Here is a 22,219-nt window from a genome sequence, read left to right on the forward strand (position 1 = left end):
ATCAGTTATATTTTACAATTATACTTACTGTTAAAAACTTTTTTTTGATACAAGGATTCCATGAACACTTAAAAATTTTCATGTATAGATTTAAGTTTTGAGAGTTAGAAACTGTTAAGTTGATATGATATTTTTTTTATTTCCCAAAATAGGATGCCAAAATCAAAATTCATGTTTAATAATTTAAATTTGTGGATAACAGCCTTATTATTTAAAGAAAAATTTGAAGTTTAGTGTCTTCGATACCTAAGTGGAATGCTACATTATTTAGCTAGGTGAAGGAAGTAAAATTTTAAGGTCCTGGTTTACTTAGTTGATAAGCAAGCACTTTCCTCTCTAACTCTCCTCAACACATACAGACAATGCAGGAATTTGCTTCATTGTTCTCTTTTATTTTGGAAAATTATCATTTTCTCTTACAAATATTATTGCTTTTTTAATTAAGAATAAAAAACTTTTAAAAACACTTCACCTTTGAAAAAAACCTTATTTTATACATTTATAACTTGATAATGATAAATATAGCCTACTAATGAAATTATTGGCCAGGTAAACATTTTAATTTTTAAAACTGTATTCTACTTCTATATTTAAAGTGATGATTTTAGTGCTAATAAGAACTAACAAGTGTGATCTCATACTTATTATGGGCAACCATGAAAAACCTCATGCAAAAGTTATACAGTTTAAAACCTAATGCTGGTAGCTACCAGCTGCTAAAGAGTTTCATTTGCCTATTTTATTCTTTTATTCTTTTGTAATTTAAATGCCTTTATTTAAAAAGTTTGACTTAAGGATATTGTAAAGTATATAGCATTTTAAGATTAGATGGTATCCAGAACATACAGTCCAGTGAGTTAGTCCAATGTAATTGGAGGAATTATTAAATGACACTGACCTCATTTCCTTTAGAACAATGAAAATTAATAGTTTCACGTTTTATTAGGCTGATATTCCAGATGTAGTGTACATTTAATTAAGTGTAGTTTCCTTTTAGTTATGGTATGTGTATCTGTTTTTTGTCGCAAATTCTTTCTAGTTTTACAGTTTTCCACATGTTTTCTTTCACCATTTATGATTTTTTTCAAAGCAGAGCTATAAGGATTTAAATCACTTTAGCATGCAGCAAAACAGTTCCCATTCAAACAATAAACGCCATTTTAAAAAGCCTTTAGATCTTCTGTCACTTCATAAATATAAATGTATAAAAACGTTATGCAGTTGTAGTGCCCACCTGCTAATTAAATGCAGATTTTCTCAAACTTACTTAAAATCTGTCTATTTGTTTCAACTCTCTCTCTGTTCAGAATACATATGGCCCTTGTGAAACTAATTATGCTTATGGAGCAGCTGTTAAATTTAGTGCAACTAATTTTATCCAATATTTTACATTTTAATTGATTACCTGTGAAGAAATTAGCAAATTAACACTTATCGTACAGTAACTGAATGGTCTTTTATGGTTACTTTCAGATTTAACAAGTGAACCAAGCATTGATGGAATAAAGACATTTCTGGGACTTTTAGACAGGAAGGTTATTGGTGGACCTTGATTATCTGGTGTGAAAATTTAGGAAGACTGATGAGTGATGCCAAGCATCTGTGTGTTCTGTATCTTAAACATGAGAAGCAGATTGGAAAGTAATAGCTTTTTCGCAGAATTTTAGTAACATATGGGCTTATCTGGATCTAAGAAGTCTTTGAAGATCTTTGAACTTGACTAAATGACTTAACCTTTGGCATAGTGGGTGGGTTATATGCTTTTTTAGGGGGGAGGCATTGGCATTCTGCATTTTTTTTTTTGCTTTTTTTCTTCCCATTTCTACCTTTTAATATCTTCTCTTAAAAATGGGCAAACTAGAGATGATGACTGGACATTTTTGAAGATTGACATGAGAATTCCAAGATACTTAGTTGACTGGATCTATCTAGAATAAGGTGGGGTTAAATCTTTTGATAATATTTTAGAAATGAATCTGTGTATATATTTATTTTCTTTTTTATAGATTTTATTTGAAAATGATACTGCAGTCAGATCTTATTGGCAGTGGGCTGTAGTTGAAAGGATGTGGACAAATGTGAGTTCAAATTTCAGGTCTATCACACATTGGTTCTGTGACCTCTGAACTTTACAGAGTTCATTTTTCTCAAAGCAAAAACCAAACCAAACCAAACCAAAAAAATAACCCAACTCACCTGCCCCCAAAGCAAGAAAAAAAAACTTCCCCCTAGACACCAAAATGAGATGACAGTAACAACTATATGTTTAAATACTCTGGAGAATTAAAAGAGATAAAATAGATGAATAAAGCTGGCATACTTCTTAGCATGTAGAAGTCCTTAGTAATAATAGGGGCAAATATGACGCCCTATAGCAGTTGCTAAATAAGAGATATACTAAACAAGTGTATTATTTTGCATATTTTACAGCATTAAATATCAAGTAAATGCAGGATTGGCTTTGATTTTTATTTACCAGCTTTGAATTCTGATAATTCAGTTGTAAAACTTGATGTAAGTTATAAGTCCAAGTAAGTGTATATGAAATTTTTATAAGAAAGATTCTTCTTCAGTTAGGACAGTATGAATAGGGAATTACTGTGTCAGAAATATACAAACAATCCCTGTTTACAAACACTTGATCTATAGCAACTAGAGGCTTCATCCTCTGCCCCTAGTGAGGACAGTTAACCTTGGTTCTGCAGTTTAAAACACTTGGCAACTATACTGATGCAGATAGATTTCTCTAAAGTATATGTAGGATCAATTAGTGACCAAAGCTGAAGAATATTAATCCACTTAATTTATCTTAGTTAAAATTCAGAATGTGTTTTTTTCCCCAAAGAAATAGCATTTTGTTGCTGGGTATATTTGAAATAGTCTTTTGGTGTAAGGTTTATGGCATTTTCTGTCAGTGGGCTTCTGTGAATTAGATTGAAAAGCCATAGTGATTTTTATGTGAGTTTCAAATAACAGACTTATAAATGAAGTTTCAAATAATTTTTTTAACCTTTGAATGGAGAATTTTAAGCATTCGTTAAAACAGAGAATAGTATAATAAATCCTCATGTAGCCATAATCTAACTTCATCAGGTAGTATTTTGTCAATATCAAGGCTTGCTTTTAAACTTTGTTAGGATTGATTCAGAGTACCTTTACTCTATGACTAATTTAGCTCCAGAATTAATACTTGACTCTATATACAGTGTCTTATGTACAGATGTCTCAACTCTGGCTTGTAGAATACTACTTTTCCCTCATATGATATTCTGGATTTCTATTGCTGTCCAGTGTATTTTGCCCTGGTCCCTTGGAATTTCATTTCACATATCCGTAGATTGGAACTTGTCAAAGATCCAGAGAGCCTCTGCAGATTTTTGGATCCCTCTCTCTGTCCAACTTCCTTCTCTTACAGAATCTAGCACCTTGGCCTCCTTGAAGATCTGTCTCTGTTTCCCTTAACTCAGCAAGTCTGTGAAGCTTTATTTGAGTTCCTTTCCTTGCTCTGTGGCTTGGAAACTTCCCCAAGGCAGTAAACCAGGGCAATCCCAGGGTTCCCTTTTTTATTTTCCTTTTCTTGGGGAATTACATTTCTGTGATGCCAGTTGTCCAATGTCTGACATAGTTGTTAAATACATTTTGTCTTTTTTTCTATTTGTTTATGGTGAGAGGGCTGTTCCCATGGCCTTTAACCCCTATGGGCGAAAGGCCTCTTAACTACAAAATCGATTATTTTATTTGTGATTTCTTTATTTTTCTTTGTCATTTCCACCAGGGGTTTATCAACTTTATTACTCTTCTCTAAGAATCAACTTTGTCTTTCTTGATCTTCTGATTCAATAATTTTTGCTTTTTTTCTGTATTTCTTTTTACCTTCTTTGAGTATAGTTTTCTATTCTTTTCTTAGCTCCTTGAGATGGAAGCTTAGATCATTTATTTTAGTTTTTATCCTTTCCTAATATGTGTATTCAATGCTACAAATTTTCCTTTTCACTGTACTTTAGCATAGCCTACACATTTTAAAAAATGAATTAATTTATTTATTTATTGGCTGCGTTGGGTCTTCATTGCTATGCATGGGCTTTCTCTAGGTGTGGTGATCAGGGGCTACTCTTGGTTGCTGTGCGCAGGCTTCTCACTGCTGTGACTTCTCTTATTGCAGAACACGGGCTCTAGGCACATGGGCTTCAGTAGTTGTGGCACATAGGCTCAATAGTTGTGGCTCACGGGCTGTAGAGCACAGTCTCAGTAGTTGTGGCACATAGGCTTAGTTGCTCCACTGCATGTGGGATCTTCCCGGCCCAGTGATCGAATCCATGTCCTCTGCATTGGCAGGTGGATTTTTAACCACTGCACCACCAGGGAAGCCCTAGCCTACAGATTTTTGATGTGCCATATTTTAGTTTTCATTCAGTTCAGATAAAACTGTGACTTCATCTTTCCCATGGGTTATACAGAAATATGTTACTTAACTTCCGAACATTTGAAAGCTTTTTTGGTTGTCTTTTGTTTCTTTTTTTCTTCACTGTAGTTAAGAGAACATAATCTGAAGACCTTTCAGCTTTGAAATGTGTTGAAATTAGCTCTATGGCCTGTCATAAGATTTATTTTAGGAAATATTACAGATACAGTTGATTAAGAAGGAATGCAGTTAAATAGGTGAATTTAACCATTTGTTCAAATCTTCTATAGCTTTACTTTTTTTTTCCTTTTAAAACCTGCTTATTTTATCAGTTACTAAGAGAGCTCACAGACAGATCTTGATTGTAGATTTGTCTGTTTTTCATAAAATTCTACCAGCTTCTGCTTTATATGTTTTGAGGCTCTGTTAGTAAGTGTATGCAATTCAGAATAGTTTTATATTCTTTTCAGAGTGACCTTTTCATGAAAGTCTCTATTTCTAGAAATATTTCTTACTTTGAAGTCTACCTTGTCTGATGATGATGTAATTTCAGCATCTTTTTATTAGTGCTTGTATGATATCTTTCTTTTCTTTTACTATCAAACTTTCTGTTTTTATATTTAACATATTCATTTTGAAAGCTCTCTGCGGTTTTTTTTTTTTAATTAATCTGGTAGTCTTTTTCCTTCAATTGTATTATCTAGTCTATTTATGTTTACTGTTATATTTGGATTTAAATCTTCCATTTTATTATTTGTTTTCTATTTGTCCAATCCGTTTTTTTCTTTTTTGTGCTTTCTTACCTTCTTTGAATTACTTTTATTAGCTTGTTAGCTTTCTTTTTTTGTTTTCATTGAAATATAGTTGAATTGCAATGTTGTGTTAATTACTGCTGTAAAGCAAAGTGATGTGTGTGTGTGTATGTGTGTATATGTATATATGTATATATATACATATATACATATACACATTCTTTTTTCATATTTTTTTCCATTAGGCTTTATCACAGGGTATTGAATATAGTTCCCTGTGCTATACAGTAGGACCTTGTTGTTTATCCATTTTATATATTACCAGTTTGCATCTGCTAATTCCAGACTCCCAGTCCATCCCTCTCCCACCTCCCTAGCTTACTTTCTTTTAATTTTACTTTGAGTGCTTAACCTAGAAGTTGTAACATGTCCTTGACTTATTAGAGTCTAACATAAGTTAGTACTTATGTCATTCTTTTTTCTTGTAATTTTGATAAAGATAGCTTGACTAGATATAACATTGTTAGCACACTTTTTTTTCATCTTGAGCTCCGTAAGGAAAACTAAAGCCATTTTTTTTGCTGTATATCTCACAGTTGAGCAGACTGATGTCAACTTGATTTTCTTTATTATCGACTTGATCAGAGTGTTCTTTTTCCTTTATCATTAATGTGCAGTAACTTCATCAGTATCTGTCTTAGAGTTGGTTAATTCATTTTCCCAGATATACAGTGGATCCTTTCTACATGTAGACTCTTTTAGTTCCAAAAGTATTTTTGGATTATGATTATAATATTAGTTCTCTTACCTTGTTTTTTCTTATTCTGGAACCCCAGTGAGGTTTGATGTTCATTGTCTGCCTCGTCTATTACTTTTTTCTTGTCCTTTCTATTGCTTTCATTTATTTTATTTAAAAAAACATTTTTATTGTAGTATAGTTAATTTACAATGTCATGTTAGTTTCAGGTGTACAGCAAAGTGAAACAGTTGTATATAACATATATCCACTCTATTTAAAATTCTTTTCTCATGTAGGCTATTACAGAATATTGAGTAGAGTTCCTTTTGCTATATAGTAGGTCTTTATTAGTTATCTGTTTTATATATAGTAGTGTGTATATGTCAATCCCAATCTACCAGTTTATCCCCCTACCCCTTACCCCGGTAACCATAAGTTTGTTTTCTACATCTGTAACTCTGTTTCTGTTCTGTATATAAGTTCATTTGTACCCCCTTTTTTAGATTCCACATATAAATGTTATCATATGATATTTGTCTTTCTCTGTCTGACTTCACTCAGTACGACAGTCTCTAGCTCCATCCATGTTGCTGCAAATGGCATTATTTCATTCTTTTCTATGGCTGAGTAATATTCCGTTGTATATATGTACTACATCTTCTTTATCCATTCCTCTGTTGGTGGACATTTAGCTTGCTTCCAGGTCCTGGCTGTTGTAGATGGTACTGCAGTGAACATTGGGGTGCATGTATCTTTTCAAATTATGGTTTTCTCTGGATATATGCCCATGAGTGGATTGCTAGATCGTATGGTAGCTCTGTTTTTACTTTTTTAAAGAAACTTCATACTGTTCTCCATAGTAGCTGTACTAATTTACATTCTCACCAGCAGTGTAGGAGGGTTCATTTTTCTGTACACCCTATCCAGCTTTTATTGTTTGTAGATTTTTTGATGATGGCCATTGTGACTGGTGTTTGGTGATACCTCATTGTAGTTTTGATTTGCATTTCTCTAATAATTAGTGATCCTGAGAATATTTTCATGTGCTTTTTAGCCATCTGTATGTCTTCTTTGGAGAAATATCTATTTAGATTTTCACCCATTTTTTGATTGGGTTGTTTTTTTGATATTAAGCTACATGAGCTGTTTGTATATTTTGAAGATTAATCTCTTGTCAGTTGCTTCTTTTGCAAATATTTTCTCCCATTCTGAGGGTTGTCTTTTCATTTTGTTAATGATTTCCTTTGCTGTGCAAAAGCTTTTAAGTTTAATTAGGTCCCATTTGTTTATTTTTGTGTTTGTTACTTTTATTTTTTAAAGTTTCTTTTTCTTGGCTCTTTTATCACTAATGCCTATGTCTCATTATATGCTATATTTAATTCATGTTGGAGTGTTATGTTATACTCTCTTCTTCACTTTTTTGTGTTGTATATTTGTATCACCTGAAAAAATTTGGTTCCAACTTTGATTCTTACAATTACTTTGTATAGATGTTAGATTCTTTTTTATTTTTTATTTTGGCCATGCTGCGTGGCTTGCAGGACCTTAGTTCCCTGACCAGGGATCAAACCTAAGCCCTTGGCAGTGAGAGCATGGAGTCCTAACCACTGGACCACCAGGGAATTCCCAATATTCTTTTTTGTTATTCATGATAATGTACAGAATTTTCCTGAATCGGCAGTAACAGACAATTCAGTTGGTGGACCGAAGGTTTGGGGTGACTTACAAGATTTCTTGAATGGCACTGTACTATATTATTAATTCAGTTGAGGTGGGATTTCTTTAATAAATGGGAAACTTTGTGAGAAAAGCCAGGTCTGTTTTCAGATCCTTTGATGTCGTCTTGTTTTTATAGAACCCTGAGCTTCAGCACCTTGTTTTCTAGTTTTCTTTCACCACCAAGACACCATTGGGCACTTCCCTTTTCAAAAGTGTATCCTTTCCTAGAGTATAGGTCTTTTAAAAGAATCCCTCGTGTTGTTATGGTTTTGTTCAATTTTGGTTGGGGATAAAAGTAGATATCCGAGTTCAAAATGTCATCCTCACCTGGAATCCATGTTAGTTTATTCAGTGTAAGAATTTTAAATGTAAGTTTAATTGTAGTCTTATTTTATGGTAAGTGTGGTCTTCATTTTATAGTACTCTACTTAAGAGACTATTTGAAGTATTGTAGTTATTTTTTTGAAAGATAAAATATTAGGATATTTATTTTGATTACATGTGTTTAGAACTTATTAGCCAATTAAGAAACTTGACAAATTGGTTTTTGAGGGCAGTAATTCATTTTATGTAGGGATGTTATGGTGATTCTTCCTATTCTGTAGATATTGAAAGCATTTATCTGGTATAATAGGACATCTTGCTGTCCATTTATTGCTTATATATTGTGTGTTCTAGAGTGCCACATTTTTTATCAAATGTTTCTTTGGTTATAATATATCTCCATATTGGTTTTGGTACTCTAGAGACTTCTAGAGTGATTTATCAGAAAGGTATTTATTCAAGAAATGAGGGAAAAATAACATTCTAAATTTTAGTATAGTTTCTTTGACTTTTTTGTTTGGTCAGAGTAGGAAATCTCTTTACTCTTTGTTCTTAATGGAGATCTTTCAAGTATATAATTAAATTTACTTAATAAAGTAAATGGGGTTGTTCATAGTCTAGGATGTGAGTTTTACTCAGAATTGTTTAAAGTATTTCTCATGACTGAAAAGAAGTCAGCAGTTTAATTCATTTAAAATCTGTATTTGATTTTGCGGTCCTTTTTAGGCCTTTAATAATGTTGTTGCAAAAACTGTGTTTTGGCTTTGCTATCTTTTCCCTGTTTATCCTCTGCAGAGTCATTTTTTGCTTCCTGTAGCCTATAAGCAAAGTTAAGAGGCATTTGATATGAGAATTAAAATAATGAATATTAAGACATTGAGGGAAAAGGCCAGGAGCGTTTATGGTATACTGTGATATTTTAAGACATTACTTTCTTTCAATTTGATGTCACGGGTAACTTAAATTATAGATCTGCTATTGCTGTCATAGGTCATTGAGCCACATTAGCATCATTTATAAAAGAATATTTCAGACTGGCATGTGTTGCGTGCATGAAGACGTAAATGAGCAGAATATTTTTGGAGAATGGTAGGCATATGTTTTCTACAGTGAAATCTTTGTGTTAGGGAAAATCATGAGATGAGTTTGGAGATACTTGAGTTTATTTCAGGTATTGGGTAAGTTGGGAAGAGTAGAGGTTAGGAAAGTAGTTGCAGTTGCTGTGGGGAGAGTGAGGCAGATAGTAATTGAAAGAAGGCCTCTAATTGTGGTATTTAGCTTTGCTATGATGGTGACAGAGTGATCCTACTTTCTGGTTTATGTGGGACAGGGCCAATTTAGGCCTTTGTCCTTATGTTATAATGCCTTCCTGGACTCTAAAAAATATCCCCTTTTATTTTCCAAAGGCTTGGATGATAGGTGATATGATTTTCCTGTTAATAGCAAACTGGTGAAGGTCATATGTTTGGCTGCTGAGGGTTTCCTGTGGAGATGATAATCTTCAACCAAGATTATTGTTATTTACCTTCCTATATAAAAGAAATGTATTGAAACTTAAGTAATCCTTTGCCAGCCTTAAGATTTTAAAGGTCTGTCAGAATCAGAATACTTCTCTTTATTGGATTAGCTATGGTATGAGGGAAACATTGCATATGCTCTGAGTCAGGTTTTACTCATTCATTTAGATTAGCACATCCCACAGTTACTTCCTTCTCAGTGCCTGCCTCCACATCACCTGTCTGCTATCTCACAAGTCAGCTGTTACTATTATTTAATCCTTATAATAACCCTGGAAGGTAGGTATGATCAACATTTTGTAGATGAGGAAACATGACCAGAGAGGAAGTAACTTGTTTGAGGACAGCATTATATGAGAATTTCTTTATTTTTTAACTTGATACTTATGTAGGTTTGGGTATATTAAGAACGTATACATTTAGGTTTTATTTGTTTACTTATTTATTTATGGCTGCATTGGGTCTTCATTGCTGCATGTGGGCTTTCTCTGGTTGTGGTGAGTGGGGGCTTCTCTTCGTTAAGGTGTGCAGGCTTCTCATTGCAGTGGCTTCTGTTGTGGAGCACAGGCTCTAGGCGTGTGGGCTTCAGTAGTTGTGGCACGTGGGCTCAGTAGTTGTGGCACACGGGCTTAGAGGCTCTGTGGCACGTGGGATCTTCCCGGACCAGGGCTCGAACCCATGTCCCCTGCATTGACAGGTGGATTCTTAACCACTGCACCACTAGGTAAGTCCTACATTTAGTTTTTAACAGTGAAAACATGATTGCACCAAAATCAGCCTTATCTATAATCCACAAATGACTGCACATTTTATCCAACAGTATATTTTTCTTAGTTGCAAACCACTAAGAAATAAGTTTACTTAAAAGTTTTATTTAAAAAAAAAGAAAGAAGTTCTTACGGATTTGTTGTTAGAGTTTAAACTAACATTTAACTCATTTATCTTTTGTTAGACTGTATTCTCACTAGTTAAGTGAAAACCTAATTGCCAGAATCATAATGTAGAACCAAATTAAGATAATATACCTTGTGTGTGTGTACACTGTATATGTAGTGGCCGTGATTATCACAAAAAAGGCTCCCTTCATTTTTATTATTATTACTTTCTTGTAATTGGAAAACTTTAGTCTGATTATTGTTCAGAGATTTTAGAATAATCTGTTAAAATGTTTACATATCCACATATAATAAAATACTTAATTAGAAATGAGTAGATAATATCTGTGGGGGCAATAAATTGTTGATAAATTAAAACTTTATTTTATGTGAAAAGAAGCATGTGTCAAAATTAAGAGAGGGAATAGTCAAAGAGAAAATGATGGAAATTTAACTTTTGTAAATTAGTATAATAAACCCATGTTGACATTCCTAGCAATAAATATCATAACTTCTCAAAATCTCGTATTAAAAAAAAGTTTGTTGGTGACGACCTAGAGGGGTGGGATAGGGAGGGCGGGAGGGAGGCTCAAGAGGAAGGGAATATGGGGATATATATGTGAATACAGCTGATTCACTTTGTTGTATAGCGGAAACTGGCACAACATTGTAAAGCACTTATACTCCAGTAAAGATCTTAAGGGAAAAAAAAAGTTTTTGATCTTATGATACACTATTGCTCTTCATTCATTGAATGAACGAGTTAGGGATGAGAGCAGACAGAACTTACTACCAGTGAAACCCATATAATTCCCTTCAAGCCCTACATATGTCCTAAGTACCCAGGACTACGTCATGTGATCTCTTTATCCACAATCTTTATTTATTTATTTATTTATTTATTTAGGTAATTTCTGTTTTCTCTTTTCTTTTTTGCTTGATCAGTCTAGCTAGGGATTTACAAAATTTGTTCATATTCTCAAAGAACCAGATTTTGGCTTTGTTAGTTTTCTTTATTGCTTTCTATTCCATTAATTTTTGCTCTTTATTATTATTTTTTAATTATTTATTTGCTCTTTATTATTATTTTTAAAATATTTGTTTATTTTTGGCTGCATTGGGTTTTAGTTGCAGCATGTGGGCTCTTTATTACAGCGTGCAGGCTTCTCTCTAGTTGTGGGGTGTGGGCTCCAGGGCATGTGGACTCTGTAGTTGCGGCACACAGGCTCTCTAGTTGAGGTGCATGGGCTCAGTAGTTGTGGTGCATGGGCTTAGCCGGCCCGTGGCTTGTGGGATCTTAGTTTGCTGACCAGGGATGGAACCTGCATCCCCTGCATTGGAAGGCGGCTTCTCAATCATTGGACCACCAGGGAAGTCCATATTTTTGCTCTTTAATGCTTCCTTTCTTACCTACTTTCGGTTTACTTTGCTCTTCTTGGTCCAGCTTCTTAAGATGGAGCCTTAGTGAATTGATTTTAAACTTTCCTTCTTTTCTAATATAAACATCTAATGCTATAAATTTCCCTCTAAACATTGCTTTAGCTACATCACACAAGTTCAAATATGCTATATTTTTATTGTCTTTCAGTTCAAAATATTTTCTAATTATTTTGTTTTTTCTTACTTGACTCATGATTTATTTAAAAGTGTATTATTTAATTTCTACATTTTTCCCAGATGTTTTATTGTTACTGATTTCTAATTTAATTGTGTTGTGGTCCAATAAACATTTTGTATAATTTCTACTTAGGAATTGACCCTTTGATCATCATGAAGTATCTGTTTTTATTTGGGGTGATATTCTTAGTTTCTGAGTGTTTAGGGTGATACTTTAGTTTATTTGATATTAACATATTCATTCCAGCCATCTGTGTTTACATGATGTATCTATTTTTAGCCGTGCATATATTGTAGATAGTGTGTAGTTATGTGTTGCTTTTTAATTTATTTGGACAGGCTTTGGGTGTTTTTTTCCCTCTCAAACAAAAGGTCTCACATATTTATTATTGAACCAAACCTACTCGTGCAGAAACTTAGAAACAAAAAGTCATTTTCCCAATAAAACACATCCAGCTGTCCAGATAGTAGTGATGCTTTCAGAGTGATATGGTAAGATGTAAGTGACTTTGATACAGCATAAATTTGTGCCATCTCATGTGTGATTTAGACCCAGCTTGGTGCTTCTCTAGTGTCTCATCATGGAGTTGTACTTGATTTATTGCTTGTTTTCATTTGAATCCATTGGGGAATGGGACAATTCTGCTTTTGTTTCTTGGCCAGAAATTGCTTGATCCTGTAAGTCTTGTGAGAAGACGTGTGCCTTTCCAGCCTCCTTTTAGATTAATGAATATTTTTAAGAATTTTCTTTTAGTTCATCTTTTGGCTTTTTAGCTATATTTCTTTCTATTTTATTTCCTTTTTTTTCTTTAAGTGGCTACTGTGAGGATTACATATATGCCCTTATGTTTCAGTACTTTAGGTATGTTTCAGTGTACTTAGAGTTATTATTTCACTGTTCATGTGAAATGTAAAAACCTCCTAACTGTATAGGTTCATTTACCTGCCCCATACTTTACTCTGTAGAGATTATATGTATTATATCTACTTTCATTATAAACCCTACAGTAAAACTGTAATTTTTTTGATTTATTTATTTACTTATTATTTATTTATTTTTGGCTGCATTGGGTCTTCATTGCTGCATGTGGGCACTCCCTAGTCACAGTGAGTAGGGGCCATTCCTCACTGCAGTGTGTGGGCCTCTCAGTGCAGTGGCTTCTTTTGTTGCAGAGCACAGACCCCAGCAGCTGTGGCGTGTGGGCTCAGTAGTTGTAGCATGCAGGCTCTAGAGCATAGGCTCAGTAACTGTGGCACATGGGCTCAGCTGCTCCCCAGCATGTGGGATCCTTCCAGACCAGGGCTTGAACCCATGTCCCCTGCATTGGCAGGTGGACTCCCAGCCAGTGTTGGGACTCCTTGCGCCACCAAGGAAGTCCCAACACTGTAGTTTTTACTTTAAATACATATGTATTTCAACTAAATTAATGGAAGTAGTTTTTTATATTTACCCATATATTCACCATTTCTAGTGGCCTTCATTTCCTTTCTAAAGGTCCAAGTTTCCATCATTTATCATTCTCTTTAGCTTGAAGAACTTACTTTAGTACAAACTCTAATGCTCGTTAACGGATGATTATATTTTATGTTTCCTTTATCTCAAAAAAGTCCTTGATTTACTTTTGTTTTTTGAGGAAATTTTTTGCTGGGTATAACACTCTGGGGTGATTTTTTTTTTTTCTTTCACCATGTTAAGAATTTTGTTCCACTGTCTTCTGATCTTCATTGTTTCTGTTGAGAAGCCAGCAGTAATTCATATCATTGTTCTTTTGTATGTAATGTGTCTGTGTTTTCTCTGAATACTTTCAAGGTTTCGCTTTAGTTTTCATCAGCTTGACTATGATATTACTAGTCATGATCTTCATATTGATTTTGGAGTTCACTAAACTTCTAGAATCTGTAAATTTTTCATTCACTAAATTTGGGGAATTTTGGCCACTACTTAAAAAGAAATTGATTTCTGTCTCATTATTTTCTCTACTTCTGAGTTTAGATAAACATGTTAGACATTTGAATGTTGTCATGCAGATCCCAGAGGATCTGTTTTTCTTTTCCTTTAACAATCTTTTTTTCCTTAGTTCTTCAGATTGGATCATTTTGATTTACCTGTTTTCAAGTACATAGATTTTTTTTCCCTCTGTTGCTACCAGTCTGCTTCTGATCTCTTTTAGCATAATGTTAGTTTCAGATATTGTATTTTTCAGTTACAGAATTTTTTTTTTTACTTTGTAGTTTGTCTTCTAAAATTTCTTAACGTTATTTTCATTACAAGCATAGTTATCCTTGCCTGCTAACTCCAACATCTGGCTCATCTCAGAGTTGGTCACTGTTGACTTTCTTTTCTCACATTTTTCATGTTTCATTGTATATATAATAATTTTGGATTTTATCATGGACATGGTGAATGTCATGTTTTTAGTACTCTGAATTCTGTTATAGTCCTCTGAATAACATTGATTTTTTGGTTTACTTTTTTTCTTTTTTTAAGCAGGGGATTAATTTAGTTGAATTATAATTACAACAATTCAGTCTCTTTGGGAGCAGTTGAAGTTTTAGTTCAGTTCTTTCATCCTTAGCTGTTTGGAGTTTGCCCTTCATATACATGATACAGGGTTCAACCAGAGATTTGAATAGAGTTTACATCTACAATTTTTGACTCCCTCATCTGATGCTTTTCCAGGATTACCCTTTCATTTTCATTTTGTGATGGTTGCCTTGAATCTTTGTTCTGGTTTTTCAGGCCATAAATTTGAAAATTCTTGGTTAGAGTTTTAGCTGTCCTTCATGGTACAGACTTAGACTTGTCCTCAAAAAGAAACTGATAAAATGGGAAACTTTCTTATTGCTGTTTCTTTTTTCCAGGTGTTAGCATTGCTCATCATTCTTGGTTCATAATCTAATTGCTTGAAATTACATTAAATAAACCAACAACATATTTATTACTAAGATTTTGTTCCTTTTGAAGGACAGTGCCTTCTTTTGGTCACTATTCAATGACTTCAGCTAGTTGGTTTTTTTATAGTTTCTATACGATTATCAATCTGGTAGAGGCTTTCTTGTCAATATTGTAAGGCAGGATCTAAAAATCTTTACTTTTTAAAAGCACGTAATGTATCTGACCTAATACTGTCCTTTTTATATAAAGAAGAGTGGGATTATAGTAGAGTAGAGGAATTTATTGTAACAATTAGAAATAGGAAATTAGGTTGAGTCAATGTAGAAGTAGAGATTGTAGGGATAGGGAAGACCCTAATCCTTGGAGATTAGAATAGATCCATTTAGATTTTGTTACATTATCTTGAAGAGATTTGAGTAATGAAGACTTGATTTGTGGACTTCCCTGGTGGCACAGTAGTTAAGAATCCACCTGCCAATGCAGGGGACATGGGTTTGATCCCTGGTCTGGGAAGATCCCACAAGCCAAGGAGCAACTAAGCCTGTGCACCACAACTACTGAGCCTGTGCTCTAGAGCCCGTGAGCTGCAACTATGGAGCCCATGTGCTGCAACTACTGAAGCCTGTGCAACTAGAGCTGGTGTTCTGCAACAAGAGAAACTACTGCAATAAGCCTGTGCACCGCAACAACAAGTAGCCCCTGCTTGCCACAGCTAGAGAAAGTCCTCACACGACAGTGAAGACCCAACACAGTCAATAATAAATAAATAAAGTAAAATTTAAAAAAAAATTTTAAAAAAGGTTGCCGAGACCAGCTCAGTGACTCGAGGTGAGTGACGGGTGCCGCAAGCTTGAAGAAAACACAGACACAGACTGAAGAGAAAAGTGAGACCCGGGGGCTCAAGACCTCTCCGATCAAGAGCCCTGCTGACTCGTCCCACTTTGCTTTTATTGAGTTCTTCTGGCTAACATTCTCAGGTTACACCCATAAACAATCAAAGGCCTCACATGACTGAGGCAATTATCTTTGTTTGCTTCCTGGGTCCGTGTTGAGCAGGTGTGGATTTGAGCTGGGTGTGGAGAGCAAAACAGCCCTGGGGGCAGGAGACCTCTCTCAGATATTAGGGGTCTGTGCCCCACCCCTGTTGGCCCCTCTGCGACTGTGCCTGTCTTAGGTTGTTCCTCCCTTGAGGAATCTTACCCGTCTCTGGCTAACCAGTCATCCTCCAGGGCCAAACAGGGTGATATAGGGAAGGCTCTATGCACCACCCCTGTTGGCCCCTCTGCGGCTGTGCCTGTCTTAGGTTGTTCCTCCCTTGAGGAATCTTACCCGTCTCTGGCTAACCAGTCATCCTCCAGGGCCAAACAGGGTGATATAGGGAAGGCTCTATGCACCACCCCTGTTGGCCCCTCTGCGGCTGTGCCTGTCTTAGGTTGTTCCTCCTCTGAGGAATCTTACCCGTCTTTGGCTAACAAGCCATCCTTCAGGGCCAAACAGGGTGATATTATTCTCCACGTCCCGTACCCTTAACTCCTCCACTGCTCAAGCAGGACATTCTGAATCCCATCGCTCGGCCCACATACTTTAACATTTTCAGGGTTTCAGAAAGGCTCCTGAATGTCTTCCCACAAAAGGTGATTTGAACTTTAAGACTTTTTGACTAAACACTTTTTAACTAAACCTTATTTTCCTATAAAGTTGATACATATGTTTCCCTCATATGTCATTTAATGGAATACTTAATCATAAAGAATCTTTAGATGCTTGCTTCACACAATTATTTAACTGAATCCTTAACTAAAACTAAATCCTCTTCTTTCAGACAGTTTTTTAAGGATATTTTTATTTCATAATAGAAAATATACACTAAATATATATAATGAAATCTACTTACTGTAGGTCCCGATCAAGACCACGTCCACGTTCCCATAGTCGAAGCAGTGAAAGGTCCAGTCACAGAAGAACACGTAGTCGATCTCGGGATAGAGAACGACGTAAAGGCAGAGATAAGGAGAAAAGAGAAAAGGAAAAAGATAAAGGCAAGGACAAGGAATTACACAGCATCAAACGTGGGTAAGTTGAAGCAAATCTAAAGCAGTGATGGCTGAGTGATTCCATAGCAATATTCAAACTAAATTTTCGTCTTCTGGGGTTTTTCTTAGATGAAAAAAAAGAGGAGAATGTAATAGAGAAAGAAAAATCAATAAATCAGAATATTTATCTCAAATTTTTACTGTGCTTCCCTACTATTCGTGTTTTCGTTTAATATTTATAAAACAAATCTTAGAAACAAATAGCACTATCAAAACTTAATATGTCAGTGAAGAAAAATTTGCATAATTTGTTAGGAAAGTTCCATTTTTGTTATCATGAATATGATACTTAAAATTTGAAGACTGCTTATGATTAAAGACATCTATTAACTTATTGTAGAACTGTTAGAGAAAAAGGATAAAGATGGAACAAAGGGAGGCAAGCATGTGATTTACTGTTGGCTAGACCTCTTTCAGTGTAGAATGAGGACTTGATTAATATTATGGTGTATGTATGTGTTAGATAAGTGTTATGTGCATGTGGGATCCAGAATTTATTTTTTTCTGAAATTGATATTTTTGAAACAGTTATGCCAGCTTTGTCTGTTTGGAGGTTGAAGTCCACTCAAAACTGTTTATTTAATTAGAAGATGTTAAAATGAAATAAAATCTTGTTTAGTAGCATAAATTACAGCTTCTTTTTTGTTTTATTCCAAACCGACATTGGGATCTTTTATTCTATGAAGTATTTAGAACATGTTAGAATTTATCCTCTTTTGTTAGTCTTTCAACATCCTATATATGTTCACTTTAATACTTCAATACAAAAGTATTTATCTTTAATGTATCACTTTTCAGTGTTAAATTGAAGAGCTTACCAAGAACTTGGATATGGTTCCTTGAGATCTTGATTCAAGAATTAACTTTGTTGATGCATATGGGAACTCTTCTCATCTTTCTCGTTTTCACAGTTGTCTGTGTGTTTATTTTTTAATCTAGGTTTACAGTGATACTATATAAAATTCCCTGGGTTGTTGGCTTTTATGTATTCTTTGAAATGATAAATTTGTGGTGGATTTTGGGAGAGTGTAACATTATTATGTGACTTTCTTTCCCTTATCACCCTGCAGCCATTAATGGACGTTGAGCAGTCATGGTCCTGAAAAATTCTGAGTTCTGTCTTTTTCTAGTTTTAAGGATTGTTGAATGTTATAGGAGAGGAGATAGGGTTGGATATCTGGCTTTAAAGATAGGGAGGCTGTCTTAGCCAGAGTTGGTAGAGTGGGGTGAGGATCAGAGAGGGTAAGGGGGAAGTCTGTTGATAAAGAGAGAAAGGAGGATGATGGATTTGAAGAGAGGATGTAGAGTAGGTTTCTGAGACTAGAAAATGTGGACTAAGAGGACAAATAAATTATGTCAGTCAAGGGAATGTCTTGTTTCTTTTTTTCCTCTTCCTTTTGGTTTATACTTTAGATATTACATGATTATATGAAAGTGACTGATTTTTACTGGTCATTATATCTTTGCTTTCTACTTCACCAAGTTTTATTTTTTAGAATAATATTTACACAGTTGTGTAAAGTTGATATTAGATAAAGCATTTTTGGGGGTATTTTAAAGGTGAGAAAAATGAGAGCATGAATAAAAAGGGAGGTTGGATGGTTTTCAGGAAAGGGTCTCATATGGTGACATTAATCTTGAAGTTCGGCACCAGCTTTACAGGTTAGATTCTTCCATCACTCAGAGCTGATTTTGTTCAAGGGACTGATTACTGGGTGAAAGGTACACAAGATAGTGTTGTTTTCATCAGTATTTCTTAAATCTCAACAAAGGCAATGAACAAGGTCAAAACAAGAGGTGGCAGTTGAAGGGCCCTGAATACTGATGCCGGAAAGCTGTGAGTAGCCTGATACAGTCATCTCCATGGTATTAGTAGACCATAGTACAGGGTGGTGTGATGTCAGTGTGCCCTCCCATCTGGTTGATGCTAAGCACACACAAATTCATACCTTTCAGTACGATCTAAAATCAGGATTTTGTGGGGAGGGGTTGGTGTATGCATTTAATATGGTAGTATTTATATATGGCAGATGCACCCTGTCTTACTCTAGAAATAATTAATATTTTTTTTACAGCTTACATGTTTATATTCTAAACCTGATTTTTAAGCCATTCAGGACAGAGCTTATACTCTTATACTCTTTGGTATTATTCACAGTACCTAATGTGCATGGTGCTTTTTCATAAATATTTATTGGTTATTGATCAGATATGTTCATTCATTCATTTGTTCACTTGTTCAGTCAACAATATTTGAATGTCTTCTATTTGTCAAGTATATGTTAGGTGATGGGGACATAATGGCAGGCCAGTCCTACTTGGAGATTTCATGCAGGTGGCAAAATAAGCATATATAGAAGGGAAGATATATAAGTAATTACAGTGAAGTCAGGTGAATGTTTCAATAGGAAACTAACTCTTATGAGTTAGGATACTTTTGCCTATAACTAACAAAACCTAAGTAAATGTAGCTTAAACCAGGAGCAGCAAACTTTGTGAAGAGCTAGATAGTAAATAATTCACACTTTCTGGGCCATATGTCTCTGTTGCAACTACTGAACTCTGCCCTTTTAGCCTGAAAGCAGCCATAGATAATACTAGATGAGTGGCATGGCTGTATTCCAGTAAAACTTTATTTACAAAAATGGGCAGCTGGCTAGATTTGCCCAAGGGTCGTAGTTTGTCAACATCTGGCTTAAAAAGTAATTACATTTATTGCTAATATAAGAAAAAGTTTGGAGGTTGGCAGACCTGGGCCCTTTTTATCCTTCCAACAGGCCAGTCTCAACACATTGGGTTTCATCCTCAGTTTTGACACATTTTGGTTGCAAGATGGTTGACCTAGGCTAGTTAGCATGTTAGGGATGGGCTCTCGGAAGAAGTGATGCTTCTACATTGAAGAAAAGAAGAGATGGGAGAGAATGTTGCATGCAAAATGAACGTCATATGGAAATACTTGGAGGAAAGCAGGGTGGGTGTGGCATATTTGAGAAACTGAAGTCTCATGGGGATTGGTTTAGAGAAGAAGAAGAATGATGAAAGGTGATTATTGGAGTATATGTTATGTTAAGGAGAGAGTTAATTCTAAAGGCAGTGAGAAGCCAGTGAAGTCTCAAGTAGAGTGATTTTATGATCAGGTCTATGTGAGGTATGAACAAAATGTTTTCCTTAAAGTGGACATAATAATAAGCATCTAGCATTTAAATACATTTTCTAGGTATCAGAAATTTTGCTAAGCATTTGACATGTATCATCTCATTTAATTTTCATAATAACCTAATGAAATAAGTGCTTTTTTCCCCCCATTTATACAGATGAAGTCTTGGGATCATAGGGCTCGTAAATAAATGGCAGAGTTAGGCTTCTAATTCAAGTTCACTGACAACAGCATCTTGATTCTTAATAGTACACCATCTTTCCTTCTATAGTAATCCATAATTATTGATGATGATATAAAGTGTTTGAGATCAAGTGATATGCTATTGCTTAAACTTTCCTACAAGATAGCTAAAGAAAACGGAAAGAATTTTCTGTGCCTTATTTTTCTCTGATCGGGTCAGAAATCAGGTCAGAAATCAGATCATTAGTAAAAGATTGATTCCTTCTTTTCTTCCTTTTTCTTCCTTACTTTTCCACATCAGCACTTAATCTGTTTGTTTAGAATTATTTTTAATCATATTTAATGAAACCACAAAAAATTTCTAGACCTTAATTAAATGTTTCTATGATGGTTTTATTGGCTCTTTTGAAATTATTATTATTATTTTTATTTTTAAGAAAACAAATGTAGGTGGAGAGAAAGGAAAAAAGATTCATAAATGACTGAATTAGGACTTATGTATTAGTTCATTGTGATGGTATGACTCAATGACAAGTATTTTAGTTTCTGCTAAATAACCTAGATGCTTCCTCACATAAGAGAAGATAACTCATGTAATTCTGCTTCTTTATACATAACAATCTTTGTTTTTATTTTGAAAATATTTTAGTTTGAAAATATCAGTATTAATAAATACTGATAGAACATAAAGCATGTGTTTATGAAATATAAAGCAAGGAGAGAAGTACAATAATGGCAAAGGTGTATTTTATAAATTGGGAAAAATGAAAGCAGGAGAGAAAGAAATGCTCAAGCTGGAATTTATGAGCCTAATAATAAGGAAGAGGTTTTTTTTATTAGCCTTTTGAGGAAAAAGATATAAAATTAGACAATTCTGAAAAACCTTTTTAAAATAGCAGCTAATTAAGTACAAGTTCTGGAAATTCCCTGAACTTCTGAATGATTATAATTTGAATTTGTTTTATAATGTCATAAATTGATCTATTCATTTTATAATTTTTCTGAGTAAGGGAGACCTAATATAAACTAGAAAGATATCAGGAGTTTGTAGGATTAAAAGATGCCTTTCCTTACAATACTGAATGAAAGATTAATATAAGAAGGACACTGACCAAGCTTTGTCTTAGATCTTATCAAAAAGGTTTAATGACTAATTTTTAATGTCTTACATTTATAAAATTTGGTTTCTAAGAATATTTAATTTTTAAAATATTGATTCAGATTTTTTTAGTTTTGACCCAGCATTTTTAGAACAAATATTAAGTGTATCATTAGATAATTATATTTCTTTTTTGAGGACATGTCTTTGCAATATGAAAACAAATTTTATTTATACTAGTTATTAAGTTGAAATTGGACACTTAACAGCATCATTTTGTTAAGCAGGCTTTTATTGAGAGTCAAAAATCAGATCTATGAAACTTGCCATGACATCTCATAATTACAACTTGGTTTGATGATTGTGAACATTGTACATCCCATTTGAGTCTTTAGTATTATACTGAGCCTTCTTTAGAAACATTTTAATCCAACTCCAAAAAGTATAGTCATCTGTTATAAAACATCTTTCATAGACTTCTTTGAAAAATTAGCTGTGAATAAATGTCAATGCCACCAGTGACATTCTACTGTTGATTTTAAATCATAGTGCCATCCTTAAGATGGATTTGATTTAACTTTATTTTCAATCATAATTTAAATCAGCCAGAAAAGTTTGATTTAAGCAATTATTGCCTAGTAAAATGCTTTCTTAATTTGAGTAACTTTAGGATTCATCAGTAACCTAATTCAGTATTCCATAGCCTGTTCTCCTCTATGATGTGCTTCTGTGAAACATTTTCACTTTTATTATTCCTTTATTAGCTTTTCAGTAGATGGATGTTGTTCTCAGAAATGTGCCCATCAAGACTTACGGAATATTTTGCCCGAACACTCGTGTTTATAC

The 22,219-nt window shown here is 34.2% G+C and overlaps 1 protein-coding gene and 1 pseudogene across 5 annotated transcripts in view; one reads left to right on the top strand and one right to left on the bottom strand.

The window, feature by feature from the left end:
* Positions 1–22,219, top strand: part of RSRC1 (arginine and serine rich coiled-coil 1) — a 441,996-nt gene that overhangs the window by 103,508 nt on the left and 316,269 nt on the right. For 4 of the 5 annotated variants that reach the window (XM_057737932.1, XM_057737931.1, XM_057737930.1 and 1 more), the window contains exon 4: positions 16,741–16,914. The exons of the other annotated variant lie outside the window; for it this stretch is intronic. In XM_057737932.1, coding sequence (XP_057593915.1) covers positions 16,741–16,914 — 174 coding nt within the window. The remainder of the gene's footprint in view (positions 1–16,740; positions 16,915–22,219) is intronic. 5 annotated transcript variants of the gene reach the window in all.
* Positions 12,481–14,119, bottom strand: LOC130855505 (60S ribosomal protein L39-like; annotated as a pseudogene).

Source organism: Hippopotamus amphibius, chromosome 6, assembly GCF_030028045.1.
Source record: "Hippopotamus amphibius kiboko isolate mHipAmp2 chromosome 6, mHipAmp2.hap2, whole genome shotgun sequence".
Taxonomy (NCBI): Eukaryota; Metazoa; Chordata; class Mammalia; order Artiodactyla; family Hippopotamidae; genus Hippopotamus; species Hippopotamus amphibius.